This window comes from Camellia sinensis, chromosome 4, assembly GCF_055761805.1.
Source record: "Camellia sinensis isolate YWXY chromosome 4, ASM5576180v1, whole genome shotgun sequence".
Lineage (NCBI taxonomy): Eukaryota > Viridiplantae > Streptophyta > Magnoliopsida > Ericales > Theaceae > Camellia > Camellia sinensis.
In genome coordinates this window covers 174,645,607-174,665,311 of record NC_138964.1, presented here as the reverse complement: position 1 = coordinate 174,665,311, position 19,705 = coordinate 174,645,607, and the positions used below count along the sequence as shown (strand labels likewise).

General features: G+C 35.4%; 1 protein-coding gene and 1 long non-coding RNA gene across 2 annotated transcripts; both read right to left on the bottom strand.

Moving 5' to 3' along the window:
* Window positions 1-3,686: 3,686 nt before the first annotated feature.
* Window positions 3,687-13,053, bottom strand: LOC114288333 (transmembrane 9 superfamily member 3). The gene is made up of 8 exons (XM_028231844.2): window positions 12,770-13,053; window positions 8,985-9,025; window positions 8,310-8,895; window positions 8,071-8,208; window positions 7,735-7,891; window positions 5,322-5,806; window positions 4,089-4,340; window positions 3,687-3,995 (listed from the first exon to the last, which is right to left on the bottom strand). The coding sequence occupies exons 1-7, from the start codon at window positions 12,913-12,915 to the stop codon at window positions 4,121-4,123; spliced, it is 1,773 nt and encodes a 590-aa protein (XP_028087645.2). The 5' UTR covers window positions 12,916-13,053; the 3' UTR covers window positions 3,687-3,995; window positions 4,089-4,120.
* A 1,285-nt stretch (window positions 13,054-14,338) lies between these two features.
* Window positions 14,339-17,438, bottom strand: LOC114288332 (uncharacterized). Its single transcript, XR_003638209.2, has 3 exons — window positions 17,226-17,438; window positions 15,305-15,340; window positions 14,339-14,686 (listed from the first exon to the last, which is right to left on the bottom strand). It is a non-coding gene; the product is annotated as an uncharacterized LOC114288332 (long non-coding RNA).
* Between the last annotated feature and the right edge of the window lie 2,267 nt (window positions 17,439-19,705).

The following is a 19,705-nucleotide window of genomic DNA, read 5'->3' as shown; positions in this document are numbered from 1 at the left end:
CGGAGAGAGCGATTGGAAAATATCCAAAAACTTTCTTTGACAGAATATTGGATAGACAGTCTAATATCTGTTTCACAAGCAGCGTCTAACATCTATGGCTCAACAAAATTGCCATTCACGGTTACAGATGGTAGAATATTATTTGTAACCCATTTTCCCATAACATATCAAAGGTCTCCTACACAAATTAATGAGGTTCTTGACATGTTAATAAATCTCAAAAAGAGAAATAATTTGGACCTTCCGTTGGAACTAGCCATGACCGCGGATGATGTAGAACATTTCCGGAATGAGCAATACAACCAAGATTCGGATTCCCCTCCATCAAAGACTGATGAAGAATATCACAATCCCATCAACAGGATGGAAGCATAGTGGACCCCACTATCAAATGCAGCTGTCTCCTGATCGACTCCAACCTTATCTAGGACACGTGGAGCAACCTGCATTATTAGGCGGAAAGTGATCTGCCAAATCTTTTCAGCCGACGCTACACGACAAATCAGCTCAGCCAAAGCTTATTTATAACAGTCTATCTCTTTGAAAATCGGGGAGGATAGATAGATAGTGTATATAATTGTGTATATAAATGTAGTGTCAGAATACTACCAATAATGGTAGATTTTTATTTATTATGGTTAAGACTTTTGTGATCCTGTATTTTTTTTTTTTTTTTTGTAGAAATTTTGTCCAAGCCTAGTCTAGGCTTATAGCCTTTAGTAGAAAGGTGTAAAATTTTAGACGTATTAATATGCTAAGTTTCTACAATGTAATAATGATAGGTAGACTAGGATGACTTTATAATTTGTTTGTATATGTAAATTATAGTCTATAAATTGGCTTTGAAGCCAACGGAATAGACAATGTAACTTTTCCATCTTTGTGCTTTCAACTTCTCTAACTTCTCCATCATAATTCCATACTCCATAATTCCATAATAAAAATAGTAAAAAGCCTTTATAGGCTCGATTTGAATTTTTTCAGGAGTGTAAATGTAATTGTTAGCAGTGTTGAAGAGGATTAGACATTGTTTATGTTCTGAGGTGCAGCATATCCCAGTTTTGTTTGGGAAGTTTGGGAGCAGATTCTTCAAGTGAGTAGGAAACCCATTGTCCCTTGATCTAGACCTGACGGTTGCCCTAATCTTTTTCAAGGGGAGAGAGAGAGAGAGAGTGTGTGTTCTCAAACAAAGTCTTATCAGTTTCCCTAATCTTTTTGTTTAAAGTTTTTGCCCTAACCAAACAAAATAATAAAATTTGCAATCAATCAAACAAAAGAACGTGTTTTGTTTTGTTTGAGTTGCCATGACATCTTTTAAGGATACTCTTCAGACAGGTAAACATAACCCAATATCCAACCTCCTGCCTTCAAAGTTCCTTGTCCGTTGCACGTGGATTTCATTAGAGACAGTCCGTAAAATAGGTCTACAAAATCCTTATATTGAAAAGATTGATCAATTATTACATGATTTAAAAAAATATGTGGAATAAACAAAATAACCGTAACACAACATAAATTTGTTAACCTGCACTCAACAGTTGTGTGTCGTCGACCAACTCCTCTCGTACCATCTCTTTCCATTCTTCATTCTTCTTCCTCTTTGCCTAATTCATCTCTTTCCATTCTTCATTCTTCTTCCTCTTTGCCTAATTCAGAATGAGCATCAAGATAATACTCGTCTTCAATAATATTAGACATCAACTCCTCATCAAATGTCAATTCAACCCCATCATCAGGATGATTTCCACACTTACCCACTGCCTCTTCTCGTCTTCTTTATGGGACTCATGTTTCTGATTATCTTCAAGAGACAACATCAATAGCCCAGACTTCAATTTGTCCAAATTAGTCGCAGTCTTTGAGTTCAGACACAGTCAACTTCAACTTCAACCCCACCCCCAACCCCACCATCACAACACCCCCCTCTTCCCCCTCCCTCGCACCACCAACACACCCCTTTCCCAGCCGCACAGCCACTTCTTCCTCCTCTTATAAGGTTTGTGATGGCAAAGATGAGGTGGAAAAAGAACAAAGAAGAGAAAGAGGAAGGACGGAGGCGGCTGGAATTGGTGAGGGTTGTCGGAGATGGGCGGACTGAGGTGGCTCGAGAATTATTTATTTATTTATTTATTTTTCTAATGCTTCCCCATATCGACGTCATTTTAGAGTAATACAAGAAACACTACAGACAATACAAATTTCGAATACTATGTTACTGTGTATATCTCTTGCATTTTTTTTCCCCTTTTAACAATGTACACTTATTTTCATGGTCCAATTTAGGGGGGGAGGGGGCCTCCGGCCTCTCTCCGGCCGCCTCTCTCCTCTTCTTCCTTTTTTCTTTTACTTTTCTGCAAAATAACTCTTGGGAGATTTCTTCCCACTCTCTCCCTCCCTGTGAGGTGCTACTTCCCCTAGGGTGAAAATTTCTTTGCGTTTTCTTCTCCTCCACCTCCCAATCGAAGCTCAATCTGCCACTTCTCCGCTGCCTTTCACTATTCCGTGCCGCCACAACCATGACACCAACGGATATGCCGCCCATCGCCTATTCTCGTTGCCGACACCACCACCACCACCACCACCACCACCATGCCGTGACCATCCCTTCACTAGATCTGATTCTTCCCCGATCTTAGCTTTGGTTTTCTTTAAGTTTTTTTTTCTAATTTTATTCTATGTTACTGTTTGTTTAGGCTCCATGGGTGTGATCTGTTAGCTTACCCTCTCTGGAGTGAAGCTTTTGTGGTATCTCCAACTAGCCCTAGTGCTGATCTCTTATGATCGCTTCTGCTTTGCAATACGGGTTAGGATTGTGTATGATCATGTCTTTGATACTATTTTAACTTTGCTTATGTGTTTATTTGCTCATTTTTCCTTTGATTAGGATAAACTCTACTTGTAAGCATGGACTCTTTTGTAAATGCCGTTTTGGCTCATCATTATTGGATTTCTCTCCCGTTTAAAAAAAAAATTTAGGGGGGGGGGGGGGAGGGGAGTTTGGGGCAAATCCTCCAGATCTCTCTGTGTATTTTTTTTAGCTCACTCAAGTATTGTTTTCATTATGAAAGGCCTTTGGGAGCTTAAGAGAGACCACTCATTGGAAAGGTACTACCACTTCTCTTCTTCCTGCCGTCTTTTTTTTAAAATGTTCCTTCCATCACAATTTCCTTCATACCTTCTTCTCTAGCTGGTTTGGCGAGTTCATTATCATTATCAACATTCCTACTAAAAACACACTCATAAATCCATGAATTTAACTAAATTCCCTTCGATTCATGTTCTAATAGATCCTTCAAACAGTAGGAAAGGCAATGACAGCTGCAACAGCTTTCGTCTTCCACCAGGCCATGCAAGACCTATTGCTCACCATTGATGATCATGTCTAGGTGAAATCCAATGCATTAGCATCCCATCGTTCTCAGGGCTTTACATAATCCATCTTCAACCAATTCAACTGAGATCTCTCTTTCAATTTTGATCTGTGTTTTCATAAGTAGACTGCCGCAAAATACATTAGTGATTCCGTCTCCCAACAGCTGTAACACCACTCCAACACACGGAATATCATCCAACCTTATGAGAACACGAACAGAGGTCTAATGCACTGTTTGCTTTCGGGATATCTAAACATTTTATAACCATGTTACTTGAACCAAAAGTTAAAGACACTATTGCAAGTCCAATGGTGAAAAAGAAAACAGAACATTGCAATAGATATACCCTTGATTGTAATACGTACAAAGAAACCAAAAGATAAACTATTAAAAAAAAAAAAAAAATCTAAACTAGTATACTAATATTGAATATTCAGTTGTCAATGCAAAAAGACGAACATTTTCCACTTCCACAACGCCTTTTATCGTACTTGATACAAGCTTCCTTTTAGAGATCCCATCTACAGAGGGCACCAAGATCAAACACGCCATCCAAGGTCTGTAAGCCATGAATTGTGCAACCGTTCCAGCCACCATAAGCAACCCAACTTGAAGACAATTCTGAACCAGTACCCCAACTTAAATCAGGGATGCTAAGCCATCAATATATTTTTTTGAGAATAGAACCCCATAAGGAACTTAGAGGAAACATACCTGTCGAACAGAGAAGACTCCCATCAAAGTCACTACTCGCACTTGATTGAGTGGTATATGTGACGGATAAAGAACAAAGCGGCACGGAAACCAACAGTCCCAAGCATGAGAAAGAAACCATAGCAGATGCAAGCCATGTACCCAAAGAAAAAGGAGGTTTGCATAAAACCTGACATATCTGATCGGGCATAATAGTAGTATAAGCAATAACCACAGATGAACAAGCCAGTTGATCCACCACAAAGGAAAGACCTGTTAAAAGTAATCAATGTATGAGTTGGTGCTTTAAACAACTCCTATATCTGATGATATTATTCATTCTTTAACGGAATAATCATATAGTCCATATACAAAACTACATGCAGATACATTTTGAATCTGACTGTTAAAATAAAACAGACTGACAGTTTTACCAACTGTTATTTGTCAAAATAACAAACCAGCAGATTTCTGGAAGAAAAAGAAGGTTATATGTTTGCACAATTAATATCAGAATGCAACTAAGGACTCAATACTCCGCCAATTCAAGGCCACGTACAGCTATATGAACTATTATTTAAAATACCACTACTGCATTAAACCCATTCTCATTTATACCGCTTCTCATGATTCTCAGTTGAGGGTTGATTCTTCTCATCGATAATACTAGATGCCATTTAACTCATCTCTGGCCGTGAACAATTCCAAAGTCGATAATTTTGGTATTCAGGTTATTATATACCTATTACCTCTCAACCTGATCATGAACTATATATACCTATTACCTCTAACATATCCGTTGTTTGATTGGAAATCCAAAGATGATGCTGAAATAACATCATTTGATGTAAATAAACCATACATAACAAATACTTCCATTCAATCTATCTCCAAACTGCTTTGCCTTCAGGAAGAAAATGACAGAATCTAAACCTACCCAAGACCATATTTAATTAGAAGGCTCAGACACCAAACAAATTCCATGAGGTCAAATCAAAGAGAAGAAAATTCAATAGCAGGATATCAGGAGGGAAGACATGAGACTAGAATGACTCTTGCTACACTTTGTATGCATGTTTCGCCACCATGCAAAAGAAGAAAAGCCAAAAAAGAAACATAAAAATAAAATAAAATAATAAAGAAACTGGAAACCACATTAAAGAGAAGCAATACAATACAATACAATATATAAATTCTACTACTTGTCAGTTAAGCATGACGCAGAAATAACAAAACCCAAATGAGAATACGTACCTCCACCACCATTGATGATCTTCAGCAGCAAGTTGGAAGTATGTCAATGCCACGGTAATAAAAGCAGTAACAAGCAGCAGAATGACAAACACTATAAATAAGATGCTGTATATGGTGTAAATCCTGTGACCCCAAACACTAGCAAATATGTAATAAAGTTCAATATAGATCGCGCTGAAAGGCAGAAACCCAGCCATGGCCATCTGAGGCAAAGTTCCACGATACCAAGGCAATGGTGGGATCTCTCTAGGATATTTTGTGGTGCGAACAGGAGCTTGAAACTCAGCCTTGCTGTTCTTTCCTGCAATCCCGCCCAATACCAGCAAAGGAGATGTCACTAGAGTCCATATGAGAAATATCACCACAATTGTACCCAACGGCAGTGCTGCAGTGGCACTGTATGCAATTGCAACAGTATTAAGAAAGCAGAATGTGAGAAACAGCGGTCCACAAAACAGGCTTCCAGTTAATAACAAATTTCTCACCTGCCAAGTCAGGAATGTGAAATTAGATCAGCAAATTTTCACAATAAGGGTATGCCTTTATGACACAGGGAAGCATGTAAGACAGAATTCATGCAACAACATTAACAAAAACTAGTCTATAATTTTGCTTAGTATAAGAATACCAATAATACAGAACACTCAAATAAGAGAAATTTTCTCCGAAATCTTATAAAATAATCAAAACACTAATCTGACTATGAAATAATAAACTGGGTTAATTCTTTGTTAAACACGAGATAATCGTGGAAAACATAAAATTACCAAAAATGGCAAATTTGACTAAAGCTCAAATTTGGATACTAGAAAGAAAGTAACAGAAATTTTCCAAAAAAGTGGCACAAAAAATGAAAACTTCTAGGCAAAGTAATTGGGTGAAGATATGAGTTTTATTGGTTGGGCCATTTCCAATCGAACATGAGCTTTTTTGGATAAATGATGACAACGTTGGCATGAGCTCACAATTAGCATTTTCCCATGTCGCTCTTCAAATTCTCCAAGTATCCACAACTACTCAATCTGAGTCACTTTAGTTCTAATTACTGTGACCAAAAATAGATGTTTGGAAAACATACCAACATGATTAGCTCAAGTATATCTCTATGATTACAACATAGCATAGTGCGAGTCTGCTACTACTATTGATGCCATTACATCATGGAAGATAAGGAAGTGTGCAAAGCCACCCCAACACGGAGAAACAATTCTAAAATTAAATAAAAGAAAGGCAATTTCCTCTATTGGGAAAGAAAAAAGAAACCTTCTTTGTTTTAAAACTATTTGTCAATAAGACAGAATGAGAAAGTAAGAGGAACCTTATGTTATGTTATCCAAATGCAACAGTGGGATTCTTCTATAAACAATTGTTGGATCTTCCAAATGACGAATTTTTTTTCTCTCCTTTCATCAAACTACTGCTAAAAGCTCCAACTAACCTGCTTCCAAATAAAGTAGTGAGATTATTCTACTCCTAATAACTAGAAATCTATAAAGCTTAAGAGAGAAATTTGAGAGCAAACATTACTTTCCATCATTCTCCTTCCAAAAGCTCCCAAATCAGAATCCGGTCTCCCTCCTCCAATGTCTCAAATAAAGTTTAAGAGAAGAATCAGAGAATTTCCTCTTCAACCTCCTATGTTTGTCAAAAATCCAAACCCACAGTACTTCTCTGAGTTCAAAACCCCTTCCTCGCACACGAATACTTATCAAGTAACTTTAACAATGCTCAAAATAAATTATAGCACAGATTTGAAGAAAAACAAAATTCCTGAACAGAAATTGGGGATCTTGAGAAAGATATTCTTCTCAAAGCCTGTCTACTACACCAAAAAGAAAAACATCATACATGAAATAATTTGCTAAGAGTTAACGATTGCACAAGTTACAAGTATCATGACACCCACCTATCTAACATGGATTCATCTAAATGTTTGAAGTACCCATTTGGGACATAACACCCAGCTAACAGTAAAGATATGAGCCTAAAATGTCTTTGGACATCCAGCCAGGTTATATGGCTTAAGGTGTATGACACCCCTTTGGATATGCGCCTAGCGAGTGTCTGGTAATCTAAGTTTATTATATAATTACGTGCAAAGCTCCCCCATTATGTTCCTTTCAATACATAATTGCTTCAAAATGAGTGAAGTGCTCATGTTGAACTGTATATGTAACATGCAAAACACCATTTTACCCTAGGGAACAAATTAGAAATATTATAAAATATGAAATCTAAATATGTTGCCAAATTCTTTAGATTGGAGGATATGATTACCACAAATAAAACACATCCATGATTTTACACAACATAGCTAACTAAAACCCCTAGCCAATCATAGCAAAATATCTTGAAGAATGCAAGTCTAAAAAAAAGAAAAGAAGAAAATAAAGAAAAACTCATGACTACATACCCAGTTTCTTCCTTCCAGCTGGCAATAGAAAGAGGTTGCAGTATAGCCAGCGATCCCAGATGTAAGCGCATATATGACAACCAGTGCAGTAAACAGAGCTCCACGGTTGTATGGATAAAAAACGCCAACAAGAGCAAGTACAAAGATAAAAGTTGTACTGGGAAAAAAATGCAAAGTTAAGACTACCAAAGTGCTCATAAGAGTAAAAAAAATAAATAAATAGAAGGAAGAAAAATAATTGCTCATCAACTAGTCATAAGAAGAGTTTAAAACCAACCAAAGAAAACAACTTCAAAAACATACTTACAAAGAAAACAACTTTGAAAACATACTTACAGGGTAAATAGCTGAGTGCCAGAACCAATGGATGCAGCTAACAAAGACTTGTACTTAGGGAACCTGAAAACATCACCATGAATATACTTCCACCCGGTTTCTTCTTGATCATCAGCTGCCTCCTCATCATGAGCATACCTTTTACATGTAAAAAAATGTAACTAAAAAAACAATACTAGAAGATTTCAAATAATTGAGTGTATAAACACAGGCAGTAATAGATGAAGAATATTCCTTACTTAACAAAATCATTCTTCAGGACTCGCATGAGAATTGTAGCGAGAAAACCAGTTAAAAGGAGAACTGTCACACATGAATTGATTATTGAGAACCAATGAATTTCCAAGTGATGTGGTAGTGAAGAAGACTGTGAGTACTTCTCCATCCTCTTCTCAAAAGGAGTCTGTGTTTCCTTCCATTTCACTGTGTACATGAATTCTACATCAACTTCCTTATCCTCAGTAAGGTCCGCAAGGGCATTAGGGTCAGTTCGTACATTAATCTCAATGACTCGATCCTTGTTGTAAAGGATCTCGAAATGAAGATGCTTAAATAGGAAATATTTGTACTCGCTGGGGTCAGCTTTGCCATCCTTGTCAACCTTCCCTAAGAAACCCCAGACGGGCAAGTCGTCATAGTACATTTGGAAGTAGTAATCCTTTGTAACAGCACTACGGAACAGAGCAACATCTTCCTTTGTCAGTTTCTTTTTGCAAGCAACTCCATAGTCTTTTTCAACTAAAAAGTCAACTTTATAAGGAGCAGTGACCAGACGATCCCCATTCAACACTTCACCAAGAGCTTCCTTTTTATCTACCGCAACACCTGCAATTGAAATCCCATCAACATAATTTACTTCTAGACACAAAAATTAACATTTCAGAAAAACAATAAAAAGGAATGGCCAAGCAAACCTGGAGAACAGAATGGGAGATCGAAATAGCGGTATGTTTCACTGAAATTCAAAATGCAAACACCAGTCTTTCATTAGGCAGAAACCAACAAAATCTAAAAGGAAAAAACTCAATAAAAATTAATAATATTGGACCAAATTTTGAAATTAGCTATGTACTAAGATGAACTCATGCCAGTGATGCCACAAAAATAATGAGAGAGAGAGAGAGAGAGAGAGAGAGAGAGAGAGAGAGAGAGAGAGAGAGAGAGAATACATGGCAGTGATGCCACTAAGATGAACTCATGATGAAAGACTTTTTTATATAAACACTCACTCATGATGAAAGACCTTTTTTCTATAAACACTCATCCCGAAATGTATTCCATCCAACCAATCATGCATGGAATAGTAAGCATCTAAGGCAAACTCTGAATTCATTTTCAAAATTATTATTATTATTATTGACAAGTAAATTCATAAAAAAAATTATAGTCCAAATTACATTTTCTAGAATATGCCAAATTTACTGTTTGAAGTAGAGGGGTAGTTAAATTTCCATACCCTATAACAATATAAATTACACATCCAAGACAAAACAAAAGGGAAAACTAATAGAAAAAAACAGAATAACTGGTATACAGCATATGTCCGCATTTAATGGAACAACGTGCTTTCCACAGTGAATATTTTGGGACCAATGAAGCAATAAATAATAAATAGCACTGTTTGGTTGGGGCAGTTCTTAATATCTAAGTAAACACAATCCAATTAGACTACGGGAACAGGAATTAGGCAATTAGACAAAACTGGCAATTTCAATCATGTGGCACACAAAATGGGCAGAAGAAACACCGATTATTAGACAATTAGATGACATAGGTAAATTTTGATGAGGCCAAGTAGTTACGGGAGTAAATATCTTTTTTAAAGGGAAAAAAATGGAAATTTGTACTCCCTTTGTCCCAAAATTATATAAAGCCATGAGAGAGGATAATGATTTTAAATCACATTGAATGCATCCATGCTTCTCCATTAAGAAAGCATACAGATTTGGGAATCACCTCATGTCCATTGATTTCCATTATATTAGTATTCTATTATTTTGTGACTTGCTTCACGACAAGGGCTATGATAGAAAATTTAATGATTAATCATCAACTTTGGACAATATATTGGGACATCTAAAAAGGAGATTATAATAATGGGAGGGAAAAAGAAAAAACTGTCTTTACGTAACAAGGACAATCAAATGGCTTAACGAGGTTCAATCGGTGACCTCTTGATGAGAAGCGAGGAAATAATTGAATTGGAATAGTGTTCATTTACTTTAAGAAAATTCTAATAATGAAAGTTTAAAAGTTTCCTAGCAAACTTATGAAAACATTGATTATTTGTATCTCTTTACAAGGAGCCCTAGATGTGCTATTATACTATGGTCCATTACATATTTCTTTTCCTTCGCTAATTCGTCTCTTAAAAGGAAAAAAGCAAGGGAAGAAATAAGAAGAAGCTTCTAGCATTGCTAAAAATTCTAACTAAGAAGTACAAAGACTTCTACGGTGTTCCTTGTCAGAAACATGTTTGACAATCACAATCTATGTTACATGGATTCATACATGTATCGGGGTGCAAATACATGTCAAAATGTCTGATTCATCTAATTCCCATGTCCAAGAACATGGGGACAACAAAATATTCATATTTTTTGCTTGAAAGAAAATATTCATATTTTTTAATATACTTCTTTTATTTTCTATGGTAAAATGATGTTCACAAAGTGCCAATAGAGTATTTCATACATAAAACATAGGTTTTGTGCACAGTTTTACGGTCAATTCGAATTACTAAATATGTTGTGGATAGTAGGCATGCTTAAAATACTTGGGAGACACACATATCCATCTCTCAAGCCCACATAAACCACATTACAAAATTGAAGAAAATAACGTGCTATGGGTGGCAATGATTAAAATAAAAATGAAAACAATAAAAAAGCAAAAATCTCATTTTTTGACAGAATTCGCTCACATGTTGCACACATGATAAACTTTTAAGGGCAAAGAGAGAAATTTATACCAGCCCAGCCCACCAAGTGTAATCAATCTTGAGTTGAGTCATATATTGAGTTGACTCAACTTTTCATTGACCACAACTAACCCCAACCAACGATCTGGTCCCTTGAAAAACTTCACGGTTGCACTATAGCAACCTGCAAACACCATGCCAACACCACTCTTCTCCTCTTCTCTCTCCTTTCTTCTTCTTTTCTTCTCTCGCTGCCCCCGATTGCTCAATCTCTCTCTATTTTATTTTCTTTCTTCCTACTCTTTTCTTCTCTCTTTCTCTATGAATGCGTTGCCCCAACTTTTTCCATCTCTCTCTCTCTCTCTCTTTTTTTTTTTTTTCTTTCACTCCACCTACAACAACTTGTGCAATGAAGCACCCAAATGCACTCTCGGCTATCTAACCAAGCATCACTTGTGCACCACCACAAGATCAACAGCCAACAACTCAAAGCCAATCTGTAGACCCAACTACAGGCTGCAACACCCATTCACGCCCTCTCCCACCAAACTACACACCAGTCACTCAATTGGGGGTTTGCATCAATTGAGGTTTTCCTCATTTCGGACTTTCATCAATTAGGGTTTCCATTGTATCGGTATCGATTTGGTGGTTGTGGAGGGCAGTAGTTCGGATTTGATGGTGTTCCATTACATAGAAAATGATCACTAACAGCCATTGAATTGCAGTGGATTTACGATAATGGCAATGGGCATTGGTGACGGCAAAGTGGATCGATAGCTATTGTATGGAAGTGGTTTGGTGGTTGCAAAAGGTGGTGGAGGGATGTGGATTGGTGGTAGGTGGTGTGCAGGGGAGAAACTAGTTTGGTGGTGATAAAAGGGGGGTGGTGGTGGGATTGATTGTGCAAGATGATTTGTGATAGATTTAACGGTAGCAAGTGATTAGATAGGGCAAAAATGGTTAGAGATAGGAAAGAGATGAATTGGGGAGAGAGAAGGAAACACTATTTGCCCCTAAAATGTTCACACACGTTGCACATGAGCAATTTTGGTTAAAAATTTAACCTTTGTTATCAATTGTCCTTAATTGACATAAAAAGCAAACTCATAGGATAAATGTAATGCAATTGAAATGATAGAGACCAATAAGTTCTAAATTTCATCAATCAAAATATAAACACTCTATGTTGATGCATCCTAGTTTCAAAATTTAACAAAAGGTAAGCTCTTCACATCCCAAATTTCATTTCTTTATCTTTATGATTTTTATTTTAACCTTCATGAAGAATTGAGGTCAACAAATTGTGGTGTAGAAAGACAAAATACCATATACCCTTATGTGCCCTCTCACTATCTTACCAAGCACACCCATTCCTCATCTCTACATCTCTCAAGACCACCCTCTCTACTATCGACAAATTAATCATTTTAATTCAGACCCACTTTATTCCACAACCTAATTCATTTCCCCAGATTAAGTTGGACTCAAGTGTATAGCTGGATCTATTTGGTGCAAATGTTCTTCAAGATTTTTTATTTATTTATTTATTTATTTTTTAAAAAAAGGGAAAGGATTGAGATCATCATACTAATTGCAGTCGATCTACTAATTGAGATCATACTGATCACACAGGCTTTCTACTAGTGCGCGTGTGTGTAACCCTTTACAAACATCCATACATAACAACAACAACAAAAACCCTAGTTCTTAGACAAATTGACAAAACGCAAAGTGAAATCGGAGAAAGTGGTAGAGAAAAGAGAAAGATGGGATTACCTAGGATTGTGGAAAGGACCGACCTTGTTGACGTAGAGCGGGACTGGATCTCCGTATTTGTACCTGTGATCATAGGCATCTGCAATCACCTGCTGCGTAGCACTGCTCGCGATGACCACTACCAGGACCAACCATCTCACCATCATCTTCTTCTCCGTTTCGCTCGCTCACCCCAACCCACAGTGCTAGTTTTTAAGAGAGAGAGAGATAAAAGTCAGCGAAGCAAGAGAGAAGAGATCTCGATAGGGCACTAGTGTAGGAGTAACCAAGGAACAAAGATAAATTACACTTTTGCTCCTTTTATTTGTGGTTAATTTTTACTTTTTGACTCTTAAAAATATATTTTTTTATTTTGATCCTTCATATTTTAATTTTTTTTAGTTTATTTTTAAAGTTAATTTATATTTAAAATTAGACCCCAAAAAAAAATGATACATTAATTTTCATTCAATATAAAGAATATATTATATTTTTTTGTCACGTGATTATTAATTTGTCATTTTTTGAGTTATTTTAGAAATTAGCTATTTTAATTTTTAATTTTTTATGAAAAGACATACAGAAAAGTATAGATGATAATTGACTTTTTAGTAGTGACTTTTTGATTATTTTATTATGTTCCCATTATTTAATTTTAGACATAAGCTAACTTTTAGAATAAATTTATAAATAATAATAATAATAATAATAATAATAATAATAACTTAAATTGAGGTTGACACAGATAAGCTAGATTTACTAAACAAAAATGGAGGTTGACGTGGGTATTCAGCATCATGAAAATTCTGTTAGAACAATCTTCTGTGTACAAAAAATAAATTGAAACAAAATAAAATAAATAACTTACAGAATTTATTTTATCGAACCGAATGAAAAATAAAAGATCAAGTCGAGTGTGTGACATTCTACCCTTAAGACAGATTCGCCCCGCTACGGTACTTACAGTTAAGTGGCGTCTATCTCCCAAGATACAATGATCTTCACAAATTTGTAGTAACACTCCAAACAAATTTGTCTGGCGAACTAGAACTTTGTGTTCTATACTCTCTATAAAAATTCCTAAAAACTAATATGAAGAATATATGCAATAGTGCAGAAAATAAGACATCAAAAAATGAATTTTCAGACTATTTTAGATCCCCAACACTACTAGAAATGTAGGTATTTTATATGCAAAAAAGTCCTGTCCGAACAGGTATATATTTGAATCGAACAGGTACAAATTTTGAATGAACAGATACAAAGAAAAACTGAACAGATACAGCACTATTTCAGACAGATAACTGCTGGTAATTGCTGTAGTTATATATCTGTTCAGAAACTGCCCAACAACCGAATCTGTTATGGTCTTTTTGAACCTATTGGACATGGACCAAATGAGGAAAGAAATTAGGACAAAAAATTAAATTCAAATTTGAATTTAATTAAATTTTCCGCAAGTAATTTTGAAAAAATTTAAATGAATTTTGTCTAAAAAATTAATATAAGAACCGACCTATCACGACCCAAACCCGTCCTATGGGTTTAGCATCGTAACCAGCCAGTAATCATGGGATTACCGAAGGCCTCTGAGACAGAATAACATAATATTAGGGGCTTGCGGAAGCAAATAACAAATATACAACATCCATTGAGCTGTACAGACTTATATGGAACCGAAAATTTTAAACTTTTCATATACATGTCTAGACATCATTCTTGCGTCATTACATATATACAGATTAGACAAAATGGGACTTAGCCCTATTTACAAAATAACAAAGACTTGTTTAAACAAATAAGAAAACAAAACTTAAACTTTAATCACATGGTCATAACCACTTGACATAACTGGAACCTCCATAGGAGGCACATAAGTTGGCTGCCAAAAATAGATTCCAGGCACTCGCCTCTAAGCCTGGTTACGTGCCTGATCACCTACATACATAAATAATACAGTGAGCTAGAGCCCAGTGAATAATAACAGAGTAAAGGATTTTAATGAATGATGTCCATCACAAAGTTAGAAATCAGAGTTTATATCAGAAACATATTCTTATCAGAAACAGAGTTTTGTGCATATTCAGATTTCAAATCAGAAATAGATTCAGATACATGTTCATATTCATATTCAGATTTTGCATAAAATCATACGTGGTACACCCCTTAGCTATCATTTCAATTTGGTCTTGAGACTCACATGTATAGTCGGTACCGACGACCATAAAGGTCCATATCTTGCGTGCAAGTAACCATGGTATTGTTACCCCCAGGAGAGGGCTACGTGAATATAGGACTTAGTATTGTTACCCCCGGGCAAGGGCCACGTGAATATAAGCCACAGTATTGTTACCCCTGGGCGAGGGCTACGTGTATATTGGCCACGGTATTGTTACCCCCGGGCGAGGGCCACGTGAACTAAGGATGCCACAAATACATTTCAGAAAAATGGACATTCATTCATAATTCATAAAATAGCATTTCAGAAAACAGATCGTATCATATCAGTCAGAAAATACTTGTAATTAAACATAACTTTACAGAGTTATTACTCACAATGTTCTGGTGCTTGATTCGTCCTTACGTTTGACCCTACATAATTTATAACACATTGGGTCATATTACAATTCATTATGTTCTTTAACTTGTTTAACATTCTTAGGCTCCTTTCATGTTCTTTAATTCATTTACAATGTTTAATGCATGCCTAAGAGTGCTTTGAAATGAAAGAGGACGGAAAACGAAGCATAAAATATCTTTTCAAAATTTCTGAAACAGGGCCCTCCGCTCGAGCGGACCCCTTTGGTCTGCAAAAGTACTGGTTGCTTGCAAATTACGCTCGAGCGAGACTTTCAACGCTCGAGCGAGGACTCTACTAATGCAGGGTACGCTTGAGCGGACATGTCGAATTCTGGATTTTTCTAGATTAAGTTTGAACTTCAAAACTTGGTTCCAACCAATGTAATTAATATCATAAGACTCATATTTCCACCATATAACTTTTAACATGAATATAATGGCCAATTTTATAAGATTTGAAGTTCATATCTCCAAGGATTCATCATACAAGCTCGAATTACTTCTAATTCATTTCCTTAAACTTCATAACTCCCAAATTTTAAAAATTGAATTGAGTTTTCAAAATAATTTCACGATCTGGGTTCATACATGGCCTATCTAAAAACATACAATTCTTAAATAATCAAGAAAATATGACCAATTTTAAATCATTTACATTAAAACTCCTTTAATTTAAAAATTGAACTCATTTGATCATAAATTCTTAATTTTCCAAAACTTAGTTCTTATTTCATCAAAGTATGAAATCAAACCAGGAAATCTATGATACATGTAAATTTACATCTCATATATATCAAGGTTTCCAAACCCAAGCTCAATTGAAGAATTATAATTATTTTTATATTGATTAACCTTAACCATGTTCATGAATTAATTCCTTAATTTCTCCAAATTACATGCATATAAAAATAAGTCTCAAATTCCTATAAGATATTCAAAATCAAATCCAAAATAATTAATCTCTAAGTTAATTTTCATAATCATGAACATAACTCCAACTTCTTATTTTCTTTTTAATTATATAAAATTAACTTCAAACTCTTTCTATTTTCCTTCAAAACATGAAATTAAAGTCATAAACTCCTTAGCAAATCATTTGCATGCATGAAACATTTATCGAAATCCAACCAATTCTACATAGTCAAGCTCAATCCATAATTAAGATCTTAAATTGCTCTAATTTAGATTTTTATTAATTTTTCTCATATCAAATCCAAATTCAAATTCAAACTAACTACTTTCCAAACTTATTTCCTTAAATCATAAATGTTCCAAAATATGTTTAATTTGAGTAAAACTCTTAAATTACATTACATGCATTTGTTAGGGATTTAAAATCAAAACCTCATTTATCTTCAAGATTAATTCTAGATTCCCATGAATTTTAATGTTTGCAAAACTCTTCTCATTCTCTTCAAAACATGAGTTGATTATCTCAAATTCTTCAAAATCCAAGATAAGAGTACTAAAACTTATAAATTTGCTCATGCATGTAACAATAAAACTTAATCCCATGCATGACTACAAAATCACACTCAAATTATTAATTTCTAAATTTATTATCCATGCTCATGAACCTAACTCAATTTCTTACAAAATCCATGAGATTGATTCATAACTTTCTTAATTTCAAGTGTGATATGAAGATTCTACAATGCATGTTTAATTGAATTATTAATCTTGTAGAGTTTGCCCATGCATGCAACAATGAGGCTTAATTTATTCAAGACTACATCAACAAATCCAAAATAATTAATTTTCCAATTAATTTTCATAATTATGAACCTAACTCATTTTCTTGCTAATTTATTTTCCATTGCATGAAATTGAATCTAATTACCTCTTAATTTCAACTTCTAGATAATTTATCTAAGAGATTTGAGCTTTAATTTCTTACCCAAAACCCTCAATTGGATGAATTTCTTCGCAATTTCTTGAGTCTCTCTTCAACTCTCCACTTTTCCCAAGCTTCCCCTTGCTTTTCCTTCACCATTCCAGCACATAGAGTTGGTCTCTCTCTCTCTCTCTCTCTCTACCTCTCAGTTTTGTTCTTTCCAGCACAAGCACATGAATGCATTCATTTCCTTTTCTTTCTCTCTTAGATTGTGTTTTCTACTCATGGCTGAGTACAAGTTTGAACCCACCAAATTATACACTCATGCACACCTCACTTCTTGCCTAACAACATGACACGTGCACACACACTTGTCATTACACCCACAAAATTGCTCACTACACCCACACTCAATTCTAGATTCTCTCATAATTTAGTTTATGGTTAAAAATTAGCTTAATTAAATAACAATTAGTCTTAATGAATCTTAATTGGTACATAATTAAATCAATCATAACTAATCATAAATTCCACATAACTTAATTAGTCTAATTGACTTCCATTAGAGCCTAATTAAATATATTTAAATTTATCACTCCGAATCAGATTTTTAATCGAACTCCCAAAAGGCTCCAAATATTAAATTAAACGTATTTTCATCCTCAATTTTGGTTTCTTAAATCATTTATGTCTTTAATTTCTGATCAGACTCAAAATTTCGTCAATAAATTACATATTCAAATTTAGCATCACATAAATGAATTTAATTCATAATAATCTTAATTCCCAATCCTCTTAACTTAATTAACTCCAATTTGGACCCAATTAATCAAATCTCAATTATAAATCTAAATCGAATATTTAATTAAACTCCCATATGGTCCGATACTCCAAATTAAAATAATTTAATTCACCATTTGTACTCTCTTAAGCCAATTAGGTTTTCAATTTCTAATTCCAAATAAATCTTCAATATAATCATATACGGATCAGTCTCCATAATTTTCATAAATCTCGGATTAAATCAAAGTAATGGGCAATTAAATTCAAATCTCTTTAATTAATTAAATGCTAATTATTATACGTGGTGGGGTCGTTACACAACCCGACCCAGAACCGCGCCCGGCACGGTCGGACGGACGGTGGCGGTGGCACGCGCGTGTGTGGTGGTTTGGGCTAAGTTTCACTTTGTCCATAACTCTTCCCTTCTACAAACTTGGGGTGCCCCTTGGGGCCCAACCCAAGTTAGTACACTAAGAGCTTATATACATACAAAAGCCCTTTTAAAATTTTAATATGAGACAACCCAATTCAAGGAAACCCACATTTACTTCTTTAATTGTCTATTCCACGAACCTAAAACGACATCAAGTTCCCATTCACTCATAAATGGTTTTGACGAATCGTCTTCACCGTGCGACTTGCCATGTGACAAGGAACACGTCACCTTTTCGCACCCATCCCAAAAGACATTTGGGGCCCACTCAATTTTGGACTCAAAGTTGGCCCAAAATAAGTCTTATAAAAACCAAATTTCCAATAATCCCCCAAATGAATGGAATTTGACGGAGAAAAAATGCAACAACATGATCTAATTACAGAGAGTACAAAAATTAGAAATATTCTGCAAAGGATAGGTAGCTTTTGGCTTTGAACCTTCCTTTGTGAGACACTATCGGATTTACTAGCTAACCAGCAAACATGATGTCTTGAATTGCTTAGCCGTTTGTGTAAACCAAGACAATAGAACTCACATAGTATATCCCCAAACACAGTCTAGTTCGCACTATTGTGTTCATTTCGGCCCTGAACAACCTGGTCTTTCATGAGTGCTCTAGAGAATTGTAGCCCTTTATAAATCTCATAGAACCGGCCCAGTTCACACTCACATAGGTGATTCTTATGAAGAGTATCCTGCCATACTTCACTAGATTTACCTAGATATAAGAATCATTAAAAGTATTACTTAACCTAAAACGCTGCAGACACCATTATTTCATCATAAAAATGGGTAGGAGTTTGACTCCCTAGTGATCCTCCTGAGTCATATACAACTCGATTGTCCCTTTGAACCTAGATCTTGGGATCTCTAGTCAACTAGGTTGGGTTGCTGTTGTGGTAACTCTTATTTAATAGGCTTAAGTCCCATTCCCCTCGATGAATTCTCAACTAACTCTCTTGCTAACCCTTTGGTTAGTAGATCCGTTATGTTGTCTTTAGACTTTACATATTCAATGGAAATAATTCTATTAGAGAGTAGTTGTCTCACGGTGTTATGTCGACGAAGAATGTGTCGTGACTTACTGTTATACATATGACGCTGTGCTCTACCAATTGCTGATTGACTATCACAATGTATGCATATAGCAGGCACCAGTTTTGGCCACATTGGAATATCTTCAAGGAAGTGACGAAGCCATTTTGTTTCTTTCCCAGCTTTATGCAAAGCTATGAATTCTGATTCTATAGTAGACCTAGCAATGCAAGTCTGTTTGGAAGATTTTCAAGATACAGCCGCCCCACTAGGAGTAAAGACATACCCA

What these genes read in the sequence shown, in the direction of transcription:
- LOC114288333 (XM_028231844.2), bottom strand. Translation starts at nt 12,915, where the DNA reads ATGATGGTGAGATGGTTGGTCCTGGTAGTGGTCATCGCGAGCAGTGCT. An exon ending in TCTCCCATTCTGTTCTCCAG is followed by an intron (nt 8,896 to 8,984) that starts GTTTGCTTGGCC and finishes TTTCAATTGCAG; the next exon opens with GTGTTGCGGTAGATAAAAAG. An exon ending in CTGAAGAATGATTTTGTTAA is followed by an intron (nt 8,209 to 8,309) that starts GTAAGGAATATT and finishes TACATGTAAAAG; the next exon opens with GTATGCTCATGATGAGGAGG.